Below are 19,810 nucleotides of genomic sequence, written 5' to 3' on the forward strand. Positions count from 1 at the left end.
GATGACCCTTTGCTTTAAAAAAAAAAAAATAGTCTGAGGTCCGGGCGGCATGGTGGTGTAGTGGTTAGCGCTGTCGCCTCACAGCAAGAAGGTCCGGGTTCGAGCCCCGTGGCCGGCGAGGGCCTTTCTGTGCAGAGTTTGCATGTTCTCCCCGTGTCTGCGTGGGTTTCCTCCGGGTGCTCCGGTTTCCCCCACAGTCCAAAGACATGCAGGTTAGGTTAACTGGTGACTCTAAATTGGCCGTAGGTGTGAATGTGAGTGTGAATGGTTGTCTGTGTCTATGTGTCAGCCCTGTGATGACCTGGCGACTTGTCCAGGGTGTACCCCGCCTTTCGCCCGTAGTCAGCTGGGATAGGCTCCAGCTTGCCTGCGACTCTGTAGAAGGATAAAGCGGCTAGAGATAATGAGATGAGATGAGATGAGTCTGAGGTCCAGTGAGTGCAGTTTTATGCGGAAATGAGCTGTAGGTTTTACTGAGCATCTTCTAGAACCAGCCACAGTTCTTTTGGACACTTTGTCACACTCGCGTCTTCATTTTGCACCAAAACCCAGCAGCCTTCATTATGTTTTCTTTTTTCATCTGAAAAGTGCTCTCTTATGGAATATGCTGCTCAGATACAAACATTTGGTTTTTTTTTTCTGTAACATTTAATTCTGTGCTGGAAAACGAACGTTTGGGCTCTAAAATGTTTTTGTAATGTTTTGACTCGATAATGTAGAAGTCATAAAATAGAAATCTATCACAAAGTTTGTATGAAAACAATAGGGTGCTGAAGACTTTTGCACAGTACTGTATTTATTCTTCAATTAACAGATTTCTAATGACCACTGACTTTGTTGGAGGATGTTATGTTTTTTACTTTTTCCAACATAACTCAAAAAGTAGTGAACAGATTTGGATGAAAATTGGAGGAAAGGTGAGCCCTGGGCCAAGGAACAATTGATTCAATTTTGATATAAATTTGAATACATGGCTTGGCGGAGGTATGAACTCTACCTGTGAGCCCTTCTAGTTAAGTGCCTGAAATGCTAATTAATCTAACATGATTTTCAGGAACCGTGTGTAGAAGTTATTTTGTTCAGTAGTTATATAAGTGCATGTCCAGTCTGTAGCCCAATCAGATGGTGCACATAATCATAAGGTATACAATATCATAAATATGAATACATTGACCTAAATAAACAAATGATACCATCAATGAGGGCATAGCTCACACCAGCCCTGTCTAGTCCAGACGGAACGATCTAAAGTGGGCCACCTTGCACAATAAATGTTGCAAGCTATATATACAGTAGCAGCTATATCCACCCTAGGAATACCGACCCATTTGCCAGAAAGAATCCAAAATGGCAAGGAACTGACTGAGAAGAAGCGATTTTTGTTGAACTGCTTAAAGCATTAAGGCTTAATTAGTCCATTACTTCATTAATAATTGTAATGAATCAAATCTGGGTAGAAGTTATATGCACCTTAGGTACCCCTACCTTCATACCAGAAAGAATCCAAATCGGTGAAGAATTGAAGGAGAAGTGACTTGTGTGGAAAATGCTCGTTAGGGATTGATTATCTTCATTATTAATTGTAATTATGAAAATTTGGGTAGAAGCTACAGTATATGCACCCCAGGCAGACCTACCCTCCTGCCAAAAAGAATAAAAATCAGTGAAGAATTAAGAGAGAGGAAACGATTTTTGTGAAATTGTGACAACACCAGATGGACAGATGACGGACAACACATGATGGGATAAGTTCGTCACCTGTCAGCCAGATGAGCTAATAATACTGAAAGAAATGATTAAATGTTGACACGCAGCAACATTTATCCTGCATTTTTTACACGTTAAAAACAACAACAACACATTAACTGACATAGAAGTGCAAAATCCACCTCCGAAGTCGTCCACATAATGAATTCGTTTTTTCCGCTGGACATATCGAGTTTGTTTGTTACAACCCCGATTCCAAAAAAGTTGGGACAAAGAACAAATTGTAAATAAAAACGGAATGGAATAATTTACAAATCTCAAAAACTGATATTGTATTCACAATAGAACATAGACAACATATCAAATGTCGAAAGTGAGACATTTTGAAATTTCATGCCAAATATTGGCTCATTTGAAATTTCATGACAGCAACACATCTCAAAAAAGTTGGGACAGGGGCAATAAGAGGCTGGAAAAGTTAAAGGTACAAAAAAGGAACAGCTGGAGGACCAAATTGCAACTCATTAGGTCAATTGGCAATAGGTCATTAACATGACTGGGTTTAAAAAGAACATCTTGGAGTGGCAGCGGCTCTCAGAAGTAAAGATGGGAAGAGGATCACCAATCCCCCTAATTCTGCGCCGACAAATAGTGGAGCAATATCAGAAAGGAGTTCGACAGTGTAAAATTGCAAAGAGTTTGAACATATCATCATCTACAGTGCATAATATCATCAAAAGATTCAGAGAATCTGGAAGAATCTCTGTGCATAAGGGTCAAGGCCGGAAAACCATACTGGGTGCCCGTGATCTTCGGGCCCTTAGACGGCACTGCATCACATACAGGTATGCTTCTGTATTGGAAATCACAAAATGGGCTCAGGAATATTTCCAGAGAACATTATCTGTGAACACAATTCACCGTGCCATCCACCATTGCCAGCTAAAACTCTATAGTTCAAAGAAGAAGCCGTATCTAAACATGATCCAGAAGCGCAGACGTCTTCTCTGGGCCAAGGCTCATTTAAAATGGACTGTGGCAAAGTGGAAAACTGTTCTGTGGTCAGACGAATCAAAATTTGAAGTTCTTTATGGAAATCAGGGACGCCGTGTCATTCGGACTAAAGAGGAGAAGGACGACCCAAGTTGTTATCAGCGCTCAGTTCAGAAACCTGCATCTCTGATGGTATGGGGTTGCATTAGTGCGTGTGGCATGGGCAGCTTACACATCTGGAAAGACACCATCAATGCTGAAAGGTATATCCAGGTTCTAGAGCAACATCCAGACGACGTCTCTTTCAGGTAAGACCTTGCATTTTCCAACATGACAATGCCAAACCACATACTGCATCAATTACAGCATCATGGCTGTGTAGAAGAAGGGTCCGGGTACTGAACTGGCCAGCCTGCAGTCCAGATCTTTCACCCATAGAAAACATTTGGCGCATCATAAAATGGAAGATACGACAAAAAAGACCTAAGACAGTTGAGCAACTAGAATCCTACATTAGACAAGAATGGGTTAACATTCCTATCCCTAAACTTGAGCAACTTGTCTCCTCAGTCCCCAGACGTTTACAGACTGTTGTAAAGAGAAAAGGGGATGTCTCACAGTGGTAAACAAGGCCTTGTCCCAACTTTTTTGAGATGTGTTGTTGTCATGAAATTTAAAATCACCTAATTTTTCTCTTTAAATGATACATTTTCTCAGTTTAAACATTTGATATGTCATCTGTGTTCTATTCTGAATAAAATATGGAATTTTGAAACTTCCACATCATGGCATTCCGTTTTTATTTATAATTTGCACTTTGTCCCAACTTTTTTGGAATCGGGGTTGTACATTAGCTGAGTAAGCCAAAGGAAATGTTTAACCTGAAGCACAAAAACCAAGAATGCTCCGGCTAAACTGTCCCATCACGCTACACTGATATTCAAAGTCCAAAAACATCCATTTTTGCATGAGCAAATCTTATTAAAATGACCGTCTCTGAATATAGACACTAAACAGCTTAACTTATTAAAACAACCTAAAATTAAACCACTTTTAATTGACTTAAAAAACACAAAATCACATGGACCTCACGAGTGCCAGACAGGAGACGGTCATGAGTTAGGGCTCAACTTTTGACCCAGATATGACAGGATTATGTTCTGCTTAGTTGTTTACACAGGTACGTATGAGGTGTGTGTTGTTTCTGCTCGTTTGCGTGTCCGTGTGATGCAGCACAGGTCCGACCGAGCTGTCACCCTTTAAGCCTCTGTGTGTGTGTGTGTGTGTGTGTGTGTGTGTGTGTGTGTGTGTGTGTGTGTGTGTGTACGAGTCAAAAAGCTTGGATTGTGCTTGTTAACAGAACAGACAGTGTACAGAGAGCAGACACACGGACATCATTTGCTGTGTTTTTTCCATTATACATCCTCATGTGTCTTGTTTTATTTTAAATATATAACCCTGACACTGAAGGTCTGCATGCAGCGTACACTGTTATTGAAGTATCGCTCAAACAAATGATATAAATAAATCAGAAGAACATTATGCTACGGCTCACTTTAGGGAAACAAACTGGAAATTAAGAAGGCGTACGTGTGTAAGTCTTGTCAAATCATGTGGAAAAAATGCACGATTTATAGTCGTTTTGTGTTCCAAATCTAAAACAAATGTAAAATCCTTTCCCTCCGTCTCCGACTGTCTGACAGCTTTCCTTTCCTCTTAACATTCCTCTTAACATCGTCCACGATATTTTACATTCGGATAGCTGTGTTTTGCATCCCAGCAACACAAAAGCTGTGATTTATGTCCCTAACGCATTCCCTGTTTATTCTACATCCACAGCTTCCAGCAGGTACTTGACAGCCGGAGCTGATAATATCGCAGTGGTGTAATAAAATATGTCCACGTTTTCATGAATTATCCATTAGCTAAGAGCTCATGAATGATGTATTTGACCCAAGACATATTTTATTAATAGGGTTTTCTTAATTGAGTTGCTTTGAACAAAGCAAGGATTAATCTCTGGATGAATATTAATAAGCCTATGAGTTGTTGATGTTGGGGAGTTTCCAATGGTTTGCTGTGAACGTTACAACAATTTTACAGACACAAATCAATTTAAAGATCAGATATAAATTAGCGCCGAAGCATAATTGTGGCTTATTTGAATAATGCATCAATAATACACTGTGCATTGATGTAATCTCCAATCAGGGAAGTGCTCGCAGCTTGGCTTTGATTTGGATTCGTCATGCTCGAAGCCCCAGCTGCAACTCCTGCTTCCAGGGTATTGAAGATTAATTGAAAAACGCACCTTCAGGAAAGTTCCAGAAAGCCATCGAGCCGCCCCCATCAGCTCTGCCACGTTTGAAGGGCCCCCACACCCCCGTCCTTTTTTTTTTTTCCTTTTTTGATGTTGTCACTCCAGATCTATTGTGTTTCTGACAGACAATCGAAGAGGCCTGTCGGCGGTTGGCAGCTCATTTCAGTGGCAGGTGGCAAACAATTAGACACAGCAATTTAGAGCACGGCGGATGACATTAAAGCGTGCAGGCCTTGAGTAGTACATCGCGGCCACGTACGACAGCCCGTGTGAAAGCATTTCAAAAATAATACACTTTGCTGCGGCGACTCATTTCATCCTGTCAGCCTTCATTAAGGGACTGAGGGCTGAGCGGGACAGGAGGGGAGAGCCGAGGGGCACGGCGGACCCCTTCCGTTTAATCTGCCATCAACGCCCAGGAGACCCTCTCGAACACCCCTTCACACACACACAATACACACTCGACACCTTTGCTATTCAGCAGACACACCTCATCTGTAACCTTCAGCCCGGTTTATCATCAGACCGGTCAGTGTTACACGAAGCACTTTCCCATCCCATCTCATTTCATCGTGGTGTTCCACAAAATTTAATCGCAATTCCAAAAGAAAATGTGAAGCATTATGGAAATGATTTTAAGAGAAGGCGGCATGGTGGTGTAGTGGTTAGCGCTTTCGCCTCACAGCAAGAAGGTCTGGGTTCAAGCCCCGTGGCCGGCGAGGGCCTTTCTGTGTGGAGTTTGCATGTTCTCCCCGTGGGTTTCCTCCGGGTGCTAAGGTTTCCCCCACAGTCCAAAGACATGCAGGTTAGGTTAACTGGTGACTCTAAATTGAGCGTAGGTGTGAATGTGAGTGTGAATGGTTGTCTGTGTCTATGTGTCAGCCCTGTGATGACCTGGCGACTTGTCCAGGGTGTACCCCGCCTTTCGCCCGTAGTCAGCTGGGATAGGCTCCAGCTTGCCTGCGACCCTGTAGAACAGGATAAAGCAGCTACAGATAATGAGATGAGATTAGGTGAGATTTTAAGAGAACGCGTGTGAAGATGGTGTGATCGCAGACAAGCATTGAGTCATCTGGAACAATGCGAGAAGACAAAACCATGAGTCACTTGAAGCTAAATGCAGCGTTGTGGGTGAACATGTCTCAGAGGAGATATTTTTGGAATTCTGTGAAACACTGGAATGGAAAAAGGCTCAACGTTTTTCAACAAGTTTCTACGATATTTAAGTTATTCCACAAACTCAAGTCGCACATGAGACGAGTCGGCTATAATCCATGTACGATGAGATTGAGTGGAATAACGGTTTTATTCGAACCACGTTCACTGGATTTGGAGAAATGGAGCATTTTTAGTTTTTGCAAATTTGATAAACACAAACTTCATACAAAACGTCCGACAACATCATTTCCACTAAGAATGTAAACAAACTGGCGAAATGACAGGAGCAATTTGTGAAAAATGCGATAATAATTCTTGAAAAACAAAAAAAGACACGTTCTTACCATCAAATACTTTCATTCTATATTTTGTTGCTTTTTTAAAATATTTGTTGTGGTTTTGTTTTCGAGTCGAGTTTTCATTTCATCCTCGGTTGCTTCAGCAACACGCGCCGCCATTTTGTTTTTCTCTACTCAGGGTATATGAGCTGATATCCTAGTATAGCCTTTAAACTGATGCTGCACACTTAAACGTGTTTTCTGAGCTGTGAACTAATTGATATGACTGTACTGTGATAAAAACCATCAATGTTGATGTTAATATTGAATCCTTACCACATTTATCGCATCTCATCTCATTATCTCTAGCCGCTTTATCCTTCTACAGGGTCGCAGGCAAGCTGGAGCCTATCCCAGCTGACTACGGGCGAAAGGCGGGGTACACCCTGGACAAGTCGCCAGGTCATCACAGGGCTGACACATAGACACAGACAACCATTCACACTCACATTCACACCTACGGTCAATTTAGAGTCACCAGTTAACCTAACCTGCATGTCTTTGGACTGTGGGGGAAACCGGAGCACCCGGAGGAAACCCACGCGGACACGGGGAGAACATGCAAACTCCGCACAGAAAGGCCCTCGCCGGCCACGGGGCTCGAACCCGGACCTTCTTGCTGTGAGGCGACAGCGCTAACCACTACACCACCGTGCCGCCCTTACCACATTTATAAAAATCGGAATTCAGTGCACTCTTAGAAAATAAAGTATATCGTTCTATCCACATTCACATATGGATATGAGCAATCGTGTGCTCTGATTGGCTACTCTCCGACTAGGATATCAGCTCATATACCATGAGTAGAGAAAAACAAAATGGCGGAGCGTGTCGCTGAACCAACCGAGGACGAAATAAAAACTCTACTCGAAAACAAAACCCCAAAAAATAAAAAAAATAAAAAAGCAACAAAATATGGAATAAAAGTATTTGATGGTAAGAACATACCTTTTTTTTATTTTTCAAGAATTATTATTATAGCATTTTTCACAAATTGCTCCTGTCATTTCGCCAGTTTGTTTACATTCTTCATCTTTAAGCATTAAAATTTGTTGAATTTATTTAGGCTGGTTCAAAAGTTCAAAGAAGTGTGAAAATTACAGAACTGAAATGTCCATGGAAGAATTAAATAAATGTCTAAAGCTATTCTATACCTCGACACGACAGCGAGACGGGACTTTCTACAAAAAACAACACTAAAAAGTCAATTCATGCAGCCATCGATAGGTTTTTTTAAGAAGTCCGTCTGAGCAGAAATTATTTTGTCAGACGTTTTGTATAAAAAGTTTTTATTTATCGAATTTGCAAAAAATACAAATAAAAATGCTCTGTTTCTTAAAATCCAGTGAATGTGGATAGAATAAAACAGTTATTCCACTCAATCTCGTCGTACACGGCTTACAGCCGCTATCAGCTCATGTACGACTCGATTTCGTGGAATAACTGTGAAATATTCAGTGTATAAGCAACTGCATTTAGGAAAGAAAGGAAAAGAAAAGCAATAAATGCACCATACTTCATTTGAGATGTTTAAGATTTATTACTGAGTCATTAAATCTGAAAATGTCCCTGTTTCTGATCTAAACCACTAACCGCTGCAAATTCCTTTCGTGTAAAACGCTTCACACTGATCACATTACACCACCCCGTTATTGACCATCGATTACGTTCCCATGACAACACACTCAAAAGTTTTATTCCCTACAGGTTTTAAAACAGACACAGCAAGGAGTGTTATCGGTCGACCGCTTAAGATATTGAACATCCAATCCAAAACAAAAACGTTCACGTTATCAGTGGCATTTCTTGTCAAACAAAATGTTTTATTAAGATTTAATATGATGTAAAAGCTTAGAGAATTAACACTATCTTGGTTTACAGCTGAAGGCAAGCACTCGGTGCGTGTACGAGTTTAACAGCAGGCTCTAAACACTACACGGGGATTAGCTGAGGATGAATGTTTCCCTTCTTGAAATGGAGACGGATAACTCCGAGATCTTATCTGAGCCCGGAATGTAAACACGCACCCAAAACACTGAACTACGATCCAAAGACCTTTTCAAACACAGAAATTCTTAGTGATAGGCAGCGCACAGGACTGACGTGACTTACGGTTTGCTTACAAATGAAAAATCATTATGGTGTTCGTTTCTGGAAAGGAATAATCCAGGTATTTATCACGGGCTGACGAATATGCATTGCGCTCTGTTGTTATGTCAGAAAGTTATCATGCAAGAGAGAGAGAGAGAGAGAGAGAGAGAGACTCAGACTTTACAGAGACAGAAATCCTTCATATCAGGTGGCTTTATATAGCATTAAGAAGAAGAAGAAGAAAATGAATCAGATAAAAGACAGGTGAAAGCTTTGGACAGTAACGCTAACGCGTAAATATTATCTGTCGTCTCGTTGAAAGGAATATTGTTGATGCTCTGCATGGCTACAGCGCCTGACCACAGAGTTCATCTGAGTTTCTTCCAAGCACTGCACTTTAATTCAGCGTTTTTTTTTAACCCTTTTCATATCATAAGATTACACTCAAGAGAGACACTCGCTCTAACACTGAACAATGATCTCTGTGTGAGCTGCACTGCTTTCAGGAAGCCCTGTTTTGTCCGGATCGGTTTTAGTTTTTTAGTCGAGAAAGTAAATATAATATAATTTCCTAAAAATACATATTTTTATATAGACACGAGTGTTTTACTGAGAAATACACCACTCGTATTTTTCATACAAGCTCCATCCAGGACATGGAGAATCAAAACCATGACAAATCTCTATTTGATGAATTGTTTTGATAAATTTGGGGACTTTTAGTTTGTGAATGTGTTGATATAATAATAAAAAAAAAAATAATCACACACTGGCTTGAAGATATGAAGTTTATGTTCTCGTGTTGAAAAATATTTCACGAGTGAAATATGTTGACAAATCAGGTCAAACTGTTGCAGGACATACTCTGATACAACAGAGCTACATTTCATTTTCAGGAATATAATAAGTATGATTCTATCCAGGGCGGCACGGTGGTGTAGTGGTTAGCTCTGTCGCCTCACAGCAAGAAGGTCCGGGTTCGAGCCCCGTGGCCGGCGAGGGCCTTTCTGTGCGGAGTTTGCATGTTCTCCCCGTGGGTTTCCTCCGGGTGCTCCGGTTTCCCCCACAGTCCAAAGACATGCAGGTTAGGTTAACTGGTGACTCTAAATTGACCGTAGGTGTGAATGTGAGTGTGAATGGTTGTCTGTGTCTATGTGTCAGGCCTGTGATGACCTGGCGACTTGTCCAGGGTGTACCCCGCCTTTCGCCCGTAGTCAGCTGGGATAGGCTCCAGCTTGCCTGTGACCCTGTAGAAGGATAAAGTGGCTACAGATAATGTGATGTGATGTGATGTGATATACACAGGTGAAATATTCGTCCACAACCTTTGACCTGATGATCTGTACAGTTCACTGCTGCACATGTAAGCATTTTTCTTCTAATTTTTCTCACCAACTGCATAAATAACTCTAAAGTTATTTTAAAACTCTCTAAAGTTTAGCTCTTTAGAGAAGCTATAAAACTGACCTTCCTTTGAGCAGATTGAGTTTCTGGAGCATCACATTTGTGGGGTCGATTAAATGCTCAAAATGGCCAGAAAAATGTCTTGACTATATTTTCTATTCATTTTACAACTTATGGTGGTAAATAAAAGTGTGACTTTTCATGGAAAGCACAAAATTGGCTGGGTGACCCCAAACTTTTGAACGGTAGTGTATAGGTTATATAATATACAACATTATATACCGTAACCTTTCTCTTTCATAGATTTCTTTTTCCTTAGATAGATAGATAGATAGATAGATAGATAGATAGATAGATAGATAGATAGATAGATAAGGAAGAAGAAATATGTGAAAGAGAAAGATACGCTGTATAAGAGGAAAACTGAAATAATCTCCATAAAAATAATTATAGTCGTAAAAAAGATCCATTCAAAAAATATATATATTTGACCAGAGACTGAACTGGAAAAGAAAAAAAAAAAAAAACAATAACAGTGAAGCGGAGCGCTATAAAGATACAGTATATAAGGAATGTGGACAAAGTTGAGAAAATAAGAGGAGGTAATAAAAGGGGAAAAAAGTCAGGAGATACTTTTCTTGGGGCAAATTTGATCGGATATGATGGTTTAACACACAAGCCAAATACACATGATGGGAGTGGTAAGATGGCGTCCAGATGGCTTCACTCGTCTCGACAGCGGGGAATAGGCTCTGAGCTCTCCAGATTTTATATCAAGCTTAGTGGGTGCAACCATTAAATTGCAGGAGTGATCATCTTCTTCTTCTGCTTCCAGCTTGTCTCACTGATGTGTTTTGGGTCACTGCCATGTGGACCTTGACATGTCATATTCATTGGAGCTTAGCTTTATGCCAGACACCCTTCCTGCTGCAACCCTCCCATTTTCTTGGCTTGGGACCGGCACCAAATGGTGGCTGGGTTCCCAGACAACCAATACACATTCACACCGACAGGCAACTTAGAGTAGCCAGTTAGCCTAATTGCATGTCTTTGGACTGTGGGGGAAACCGGAGCACCCAGGGGAAACCCACGCAGACACGGGGAGAACATGCAAACTCCACACAGAAAGGCCTGCGTCGGCCACTGGGCTCGAACCCAGAACCTTCTTGCTGTGAGGCAACAGTGCTAAACACTACACCACTATTCCACTCAGCTGAACAACATTCTGTAGAGTCAACAACAAAGGGTTAAATAACGGCTTCTCAGAGGACTCCATGCCAATCCCCAGGACACGAGGGCTCACTGAATGGTTCAATGAGGATGAAAATGATATAAAAATCATATGCTATGGCCTTCACACTCACCACAACTCAACCCATTTGGACCCAAGTTCTGTACCTGTCAAACGAGTGGAACTGCATGGGCATGATGGCCTGCGTCTCCCTCTTTAACACCTGGTTTTCAGGATACGCTGCTGGTTCTGGTCCGCTCTCACTGGCCTCCAAAGGAGCTGCGACCAGACTCTTGAGGATCTCCTTGACGTTGATGCCCTTGTTGGATTGACTGATACTGGAGATGGAGGCAGCAGGCTTCAGGAGATCCACTTCAGTCAGGCTCTCCTGGGCTTTAGGCTCTTGTGAGAGGGTGCAGAGGATCCCACGCAGGCCATCCGGTCCTCTGGAGCCGGGTTCCAGGTCAGCTCCGTTAAACATGCAGGATGCAGGCTCGTCCCCGAGTCCAGAGTCCGAATGAGGCAGAGACACTTCAGCATGTGGATCAGGGACCAAGCTGGGATCTTTACTGCTGTCTGAGAAGGTCAGAGGGTTTTCTGTTGGAAAAAAAAAAATCACAGACAGCAAGACAACCGTCAAATAATCTGATAGTTTCAAAATGCATCACAAAAGTATGTACACCTTTGCGTGCACACAATCTCCAACACTGAACAGAATCAGAAATTAGTAGGTGAGTGATTTTCCTCCACCAACTGTCCATCATTAGGACAGTTTAGTGGAATACCAGACTTGTAGAAGTGACTCCAGAATTATTGGCACCCTTAAAAAAAAGGAGGGGGGTGTTTTTGCTGATCATTTAAATGTCATACAATTATTCAAAATTTCCTTTAAAATCTGTCTGATAAGAACGTTATGCATTACACTGAGGTTCTGATTATATAACACATTAAAATTATAAACAGATTTTCAGACCATCGCTGAATAAAATAAAAATCCTTTTACGGACAGGCTTGCGTTTGTTATTCATTTGAAAAATGCAGAACTGAGAATTACATCCAAAATTTACACCTGGAGATCAGAGTTCAAGAAATGATCAACATTTACATTGTAAACATGCTGTAATGTGATTTTGGATCATTTACGGTATGGGAACATATTTTCAGCCATGGATTAAATAAACAGTCAGCCCAGGTGAATTTCATTCATATCTCAATAAACAAATGAATATTAGGCCCCGCCTTTCACCCGAAGTCAGCTGGGATTGGCTCCAGGTTCTCCTGCAACCCTGATGGATAAGTGGAGGAGATAATGGATGAATGAAAATTACTATACCGTATGTGTGTAAACTTACTGTCTTTCCTTAAATGGGCTTGCTCACACTCCCCAGAATCCAGTTTGTTGTTACCTCACCCGGGACGGAGTCCACCAGGGGGCGAGGTATTGTTTTTGGTCGGGTTTCTTTGTTTGTTTGTTAGTTAACAATATTACGGGAAAACGGCTGGATCAAGCTCCATGAAACTTTCAGGATAGATGGGCATTGGTCTCAAATAGAACCTCCAACATTTTGAGGGTCAACCGGTCAAGGTCACCAAAATGGTCAAAATCGTTTTTGATGTGGTTACTGCCTCATATAGTGGCGCTAGCCACTACGTCATCATGCTGCAAGAATATAAGAGTGTAACAAATTGCGCACTGCGCATGCGCATACACGTGACGTGTTCCGATTAAAATGGCCGGTGAGTGTATACGATTCGGTCCACCATTTGAAATAAATGGACTAGACTAAAGAAATCGCTTTCAGACATGTTTATGCTTATTACAGCGGGAAAGTGTGTTCCACTGAGCTCTAGCGCCGGGCCATTTTCGGGAAATAAGAGTTTGGGTCATGGCGACAGCGTGTGTATGTCAGCCTCGGTTTGGAGGTTTCAGTTTCGAAAACTGAAAGAGGTAAGAGTAGAATAATATAAAGGACAGACACTTGGTAGCCTGTGCTCGCCCATCCTAAGCGTGACGCAACACGAAGGCCTGTTGCGAGCTTAGTCTGGCCAGGCAAGCTATCTACAGCTCTTCCAAGCTCCCGAAAAATCGGGAACCAATCAACTTTGAGCATCTCCAACGGCCCTGGGTAGAGGCGTGTTCAAGGCACTGACGTAGTAGAACTGCGACCGGAAGCCATAGATTGTTTACAGAATCTATGCCGGAAGCGCTTCATTCACAAATGCTGTATTGAAAGCATTCAACGGGAAGTTCTCATTGAAAACGGAGCAAAGAGCAGCCCTGGAGGTATTTATTGAAAGGAAGGACGTTTTCGCCTTGCTCCCGACCGGCTTCGGTAAGAGTTTAATCTACCAGTTAGCCCCGTCGCGTCACATACGTCAGAGGAAAGAGTGATGTGATTGGTTTTAAGCTTCGTCACAGCCTTTTCTGGCTTCGACCAGTAGCAAACTGAGGCATTTCAGGGAGGCAGGTCAACCACGGGCTCTGGGAAATGGTTGGGCTTAATATCTTGGCCAGACCAATAGCTCGTAGAGCTTTGTCGCGTTAGCCAGACTAGACACTTGGTATATTTTACTTCTGTGATTTTTAAATTGTTCATTTTTGGATTACGCTTCATTTTTCTGGCTACTGCCTCATAGAGTAAATATCTCATCTCATCTCATTGTCTGTAGCCACTTTATCCTGTTCTACAGGGTCGCAGGCAAGCTGGAGCCTATCCCAGCTGACTACGGGCGAAAGGCGGGGTACACCCTGGACAAGTCGCCAGGTCATCACAGGGCTGACACATAGACACAGACAACCATTCACACTCACATTCACACCTACGGTCAATTTAGAGTCACCAGTTAACCTAACCTGCATGTCTTTGGACTGTGGGGGAAACCGGAGCACCCGGAGGAAACCCACGCGGACACGGGGAGAACATGCAAACTCCACACAGAAAGGCCCTCGCCGGCCCCGGGGCTCGAACCCGGAACTTCTTGCTGTGAGGCGACAGCGCTAACCACTACACCACCGTGCCGCCCTAGAGTAAATATATATGCTATATTTACTGTATGGACATGGGATCAGAAAACTATTTTATTTATAAGCAGTAGCCACATGGACCCATAGGGTACCTATTTTTTTTTTTCGCGATATCTTCCTTCATATTCATCAGAAGTGCTACTGGGCGGGGTTTGTTTTGCCTGGCGACACCTGTTTTTGTTTTGAAATCATACGACTGCTCTTCCACTCGTGTTCTGTGCGGCAAAACCTCTACAAATTCAATGTTTGTGATCCCTGAGAAATCGACCTCAGACTTTTTCTTCATCTACGTTTCATACTTGGTCGTTTTCAACAGATATTTTCTTTCGTGGTTCTCCGTGAGATGGTAAAGGCCGGCTCAGGTCCATTACAATGGAATAACCAGACAAAAACAGAATGGATCGGTTGAAAGAATTTAAAATCGAACTACTTTGACAAATCGTCTTCAATTTCATGATACAGTTTATGATCTATGGTTTCAGATGTCGCCAGATTGTCGCAGATTGAATTTCGAACAGTGGAATATCTGTGGATGTGAAAATGGCGACTTGTCACTTGGCGCAGAGACTTCTGGGAAGGGTGAGCCCCTTTAATAATGCTAATGGTTATGGTTTGTGGATGTTCTGTAATGCAGGAAATAATATTCATGAATGGAGACGGAATGTAAATCATTACCAATTATAGCACACATGAGACAGATAATTGTTCAACTGTACAAGTCAGGTAACAGATATAGAAAAAAAAAGTCGATAAAAATGTAAAAGTGGCATTATGCAAAAAAGGGGAAAAAAAAACAGGGCCGTGGTGGTGTGTGTGTTTTTTCCCCCCAGATATTTCTCTTTCAGATATCCAAAGGAGGTGGGGGGGAACCCCACCATGGCCCTGTTCCCCCCCAGATATCTGAAAGAGAAATCAGGCTTGTAGTACTCAAGTCTGACTCGTGCCCTAATTTTAAGGACTTGTGACTTGACTTGGACTTGATCACTGATGACTCGGACTTGGACTGTGACTCGTGCATTAATTGCATTCGGACTCATAAATTGGAGACGAGGACTTGGATTTTTTTTTCTTTATTTTTTTGTAACATGCCATAATAATTTGGCATAAGATATTTATATCTACACTACCGTTCAAAAGTTTGGGGTCACCCAGACAATTTTGTGTTTTCCATGAAAAGTCACACTTTTATTTCCCACCATAAGTTGTAAAATGAATAGAAAATATAGTCAAGACATTTTTCTGGCCATTTTGAGCATTTAATCGACCCCACAAATGTGATGCTCCAGAAACTCAATCTGCTCAAAGGAAGGTCAGTTTTATAGCTTCTCTAAAGAGCTAAACTGTTTTCAGCTGTGCTAACATGATTGTACAAGGGTTTTCTAATCATCCATTAGCCTTCTGAGGCAATGAGCAAACACATTGTACCATTAGAACACTGGAGTGAGAGTTGCTGGAAATGGGCCTCTATACACCTATGGAGATATTGCACCAAAAACCAGACATTTGCAGCTAGAATAGTCATTTACCACATTAGCAATGTATAGAGTGGATTTCTGATTAGTTTAAAGTGATCTTCATTGAAAAGAACAGTGCTTTTCTTTCAAAAATAAGGACATTTCAAAGTGACCCCAAACTTTTGAACGGTAGTGTACATTAATTTTTATACTATTTTCGTGCAAGGGTGTCACACCTGCACGCCTTGGCGCGTGCAGCAGATAGACTTTCGGGCGCGCTCCAGACAGCGCATGCGCCAAGTAGACTCTCGCACGCGCACTGTAAACAACTTGCACCTGCACAGGATTAAGGCACAATCATATAAAAACTATGAAAACACACTTACTTTGCGAAGTATTGAGTTGCGTTGCTGACACGTTACTGAGCCTTATTTCCTTGTTTGGTTTCCTGATCTCCTGTTTCTCGTCTTTGATTCTGCCGAGTCTACAATAGCCTATTTGTGCCTCGCTCGACCTATTGCCTGTTTCACTGTTTTACGATATTTATATCTCATCTCATCTCATCTCAGGTGAGAAGCAGGTAATTTTGAGTTAGTTTCTTTCAAATATCAAAGCATTTTGTGCAACCATATTTTAGAGATCATGTTAGGCTGTGTAACTATCTCATCTCATCTCATCTCATTATCTCTAGCCGCTTTATCCTGTTCTACAGGGTCGCAGGCAAGCTGGAGCCTATCCCAGCTGACTACGGGCGAAAGGCGGGGTACACCCTGGACAAGTCGCCAGGTCATCACAGGGCTGACACATAGACACAGACAACCATTCACACTCACATTCACACCTACGGTCAATTTAGAGTCACCAGTTAACCTAACCTGTATGTCTTTGGACTGTGGGGGAAACCGGAGCACCCGGAGGAAACCCACATGGACATGGGGAGAACATGCAAACTCCGCACAGAAAGGCCCTCGCTGGCCACGGGGCTCGAACCCGGACCTTCTTGCTGTGAGGCGACAGCGCTAACCACTACACCACCGTGCCGCCCATATTTATACCTACATTAATTTTTATACTAATTCCATGCAAGAGTGTCACAACTGCAGACCTTGGCACGTGTATGAGATAGACTCTCGGGCACGCACCGAACTGCACGCGCCAAACGGACTCTCGTGCTCACGTCGTAAACGGTTTCACATAAAGGCAGCAACAGCCACCGTCAAATGGTGCAGTTGGAGTCTTGTTCTCGGACTCAACTCAAAATTTTCTTTAATGACTTGGACTCGAACACTGGGGACGCGAGACTGGACTCGGACTCGAGGTTTAGTGGCTCGACTACAACACAGAGAAATATCTGGGGGAAAAAATGAAAATAAAACAGGATATCTGAAACACTTCCAGGAAGGTGATGATTCCACTGTGTATATAAAAATAATCACAATTAATATTTCTGTAAATGCGAAAGGCTGATTTTCAGTACTATATCTTAAGACTGTACAATATTTAATATTGAAAAGGTTTTTTTTTGCAGGTTTCTGAAGACAGTATTGTACGGAAGCCGAGAGAGGCCCTTCATATAATCCTTTTTTTATTCACCTTGTTATCCCGAGATAACGACATAATTAATTCAGGATCTCGAGAAAACAACACAACTAATTCAAGATCTCGAGAAAACAAAACCGTTATTTCGGGATCTCGAGAAAACAAAACAATTATTTCATGATCTCGAGTAAACAGCTGAGAAATGGTTCATTCAGGTGCGCCAAGAGACTTGTGATATGCTGACTTTGGGGCTATTTCTCATTCTGTATAGACGCAACTTTGGTCATTAGAATGTCTGGAATAATCGATCACCTAATAAGGCAATATTTTGATCAGGGGTTGATACTGGGAGTAAAAAGCCATTTCTGCTCTGTTACATGTCCGCCGTTTTCTAAGTCTTCGTTGTCTGACCCACAGGGGGCGCAGCTCTGCTAGAAATCTCAGCTGTTTTCTCGAGATCATGAAATAATTGTTGTTTTTTCGAGACCACGGAATAATTGTCTTGTTTTCTCGAGAGCTCGAAATAATGGTTTTGTTTTCTCGAGATCTCGAATTAGTTGTGTTGTTTTCTCGAGATCTCGAATTAGTTGTATTGTTTTCCCGAGATCCTGAATTAATTATGTCGTTATCTTGGGATAACAAGGTGAATAAAAAAAGATTATATGAAGGGCCTCTCGTGGCTTCCGTAGTATTGCACAAGCTTAAGGTGGCAATGAATTCCCTGAGTGTAAACACCAAGGCTTGGGCAGAGGAACCCAGACTTCACACACTCTTCACACACCCAGCTGTTTTCTACACACTCTGCCATCCTGATTAATATTCACGCTCTGCTGCTAATGAAGCCATTGCAACCTTAGAAAGCGAAAGATAATGTCTTTATGCCATCTTGGGCTCAGATAACCATCCGCTGCATGGCATCTGAAAAGATTGTGCTGTCTTGATTTTTTTTTTTTTTGCCTTAAATTTATGAGGCGATGCAGCAGCCTGTATGATCCCATTCTCCTCTGCTGAATTGCCTGCCTAATGGCCACTGACAGTTCGTGCTGGAAATAGCAACGCCATCTCCTGTGTCCTCATATGCTGGCTTTGTCCATTTTTCTCTCCCTATAATGCTATGTCACACTCACTCTTTTGCTCCCTCTGGCTCGAATTCCTTCTTTCCCCCACCCCTCACCTCCATCACATTCTTTGAAGCTTATTTCATCCCCATTCATCCCTTCCAACATCTCAAGACTGAAAAAAAAAAAAAATCCTTTGATAAGCCTGCGAGTCACATTCCATCAGCCCATTTTTCGGTGACGTGTGACTGAGGCGCTCAGCCAAGTTCCTCCATGCACTCACAAGTTTGAGTCCATGTGGCATAATTAACACGACATGCGAGTACTGAGAAAGGAGACAGAAGCGCCTGGTCAGTGATTGCACTTTGCTTGAGATGATGAACAGCTGAGAGACTCCTGGTTCTCCAAAACCACATGAGAAAACTAGTATAAAACACATTAATGCTAAGACCAACAGATTTAAACAGAAAAGGTACTACGCTAAGTAATAAGAAAATATAAGATAAATAAACAAGCTCGAGTCAGTCAGACATTATCACAGTCAATCAGAATGTTTTCCTTCCCTGCCAGCAGAGGGCAGTGTTTCCTAAATAGTACTCTACTTCCCGCATTCACATCCGGGTCATTTCCTGGTTTGTACAATGTTTCTATCTGAGCAGCATATTACATAAGAGAGCACTTTTCAGATTAAAAAAGAAAACATAATGAAGGCTGCTGGGTTTTGGTGCAAAATGAAGAAGCGAGTGTGACAGTCAAAGTGTCCAGAAGAACCGTGGCTGGTTCTGGAAGATGCTCAGTAAAACCTACAGCTCATTTCCACATAAAACTGCACTCATTGGACCTGAGACTGCTATTTTTATTTTTAAACAAAGGGTCGTCTCACAATTATATATTGGCTTTGTTTCATTTACCCTGGTTCACTGGGAAGCCATAGCCTAATGGTTAGATTGGGACCTAAAGGTTGCTGGTTTGATTCCTGGGGCCAGTAGAAATGGCTGAAGTGCCCTTGAGCAAGACCCCATGCTGCTCTGGGTATGCTGTACATTGCTCTGGATAAGAGTGTCTACTAAATGTCTGTAATCTTTTTTTTTTACAACCCCAATTCCAAAAAAGCTGGGACAAAGTACAAATTGTAAATAAAAACGGAATGCAATAATTTCCAAATCTCAAAAACTGATATTGTATTCACAATAGAACATAGACAACATATCAAATGTCGAAAGTGAGACATTTTGAAATTTCATGCCAAATATTGGCTCATTTGAAATTTCATGACAGCAACACATCTCAAAAAAGTTGGGACGGGGCAATAAGAGGCTGGAAAAGTTAAAGGTACAAAAAAGGAACAGCTGGAGGACCAAATTGCAACTCATTAGGTCAATTGGCAATAGGTCATTAACATGACTGGGTATAAAAAGAGCATCTTGGAGTGGCAGCGGCTCTCAGAAGTAAAGATGGGAAGAGGATCACCAATCCCCCTAATTCTGCGCCG

General features: G+C 42.0%; 1 protein-coding gene across 1 annotated transcript in view; it reads right to left on the minus strand.

Annotated features, from left to right (window-relative positions):
• nbeab (neurobeachin b) overlaps positions 1-19,810 on the minus strand; it is a 793,085-nt gene that overhangs the window by 477,020 nt on the left and 296,255 nt on the right. Inside the window, exon 29 of the mRNA XM_060943557.1 lies at positions 11,410-11,839. Within this exon, the coding sequence (XP_060799540.1) occupies positions 11,410-11,839 (430 nt within the window). The remainder of the gene's footprint in view (positions 1-11,409; positions 11,840-19,810) is intronic.

Source organism: Neoarius graeffei, chromosome 17 (genome assembly GCF_027579695.1).
Source record: "Neoarius graeffei isolate fNeoGra1 chromosome 17, fNeoGra1.pri, whole genome shotgun sequence".
Classification (NCBI taxonomy): Eukaryota; Metazoa; Chordata; class Actinopteri; order Siluriformes; family Ariidae; genus Neoarius; species Neoarius graeffei.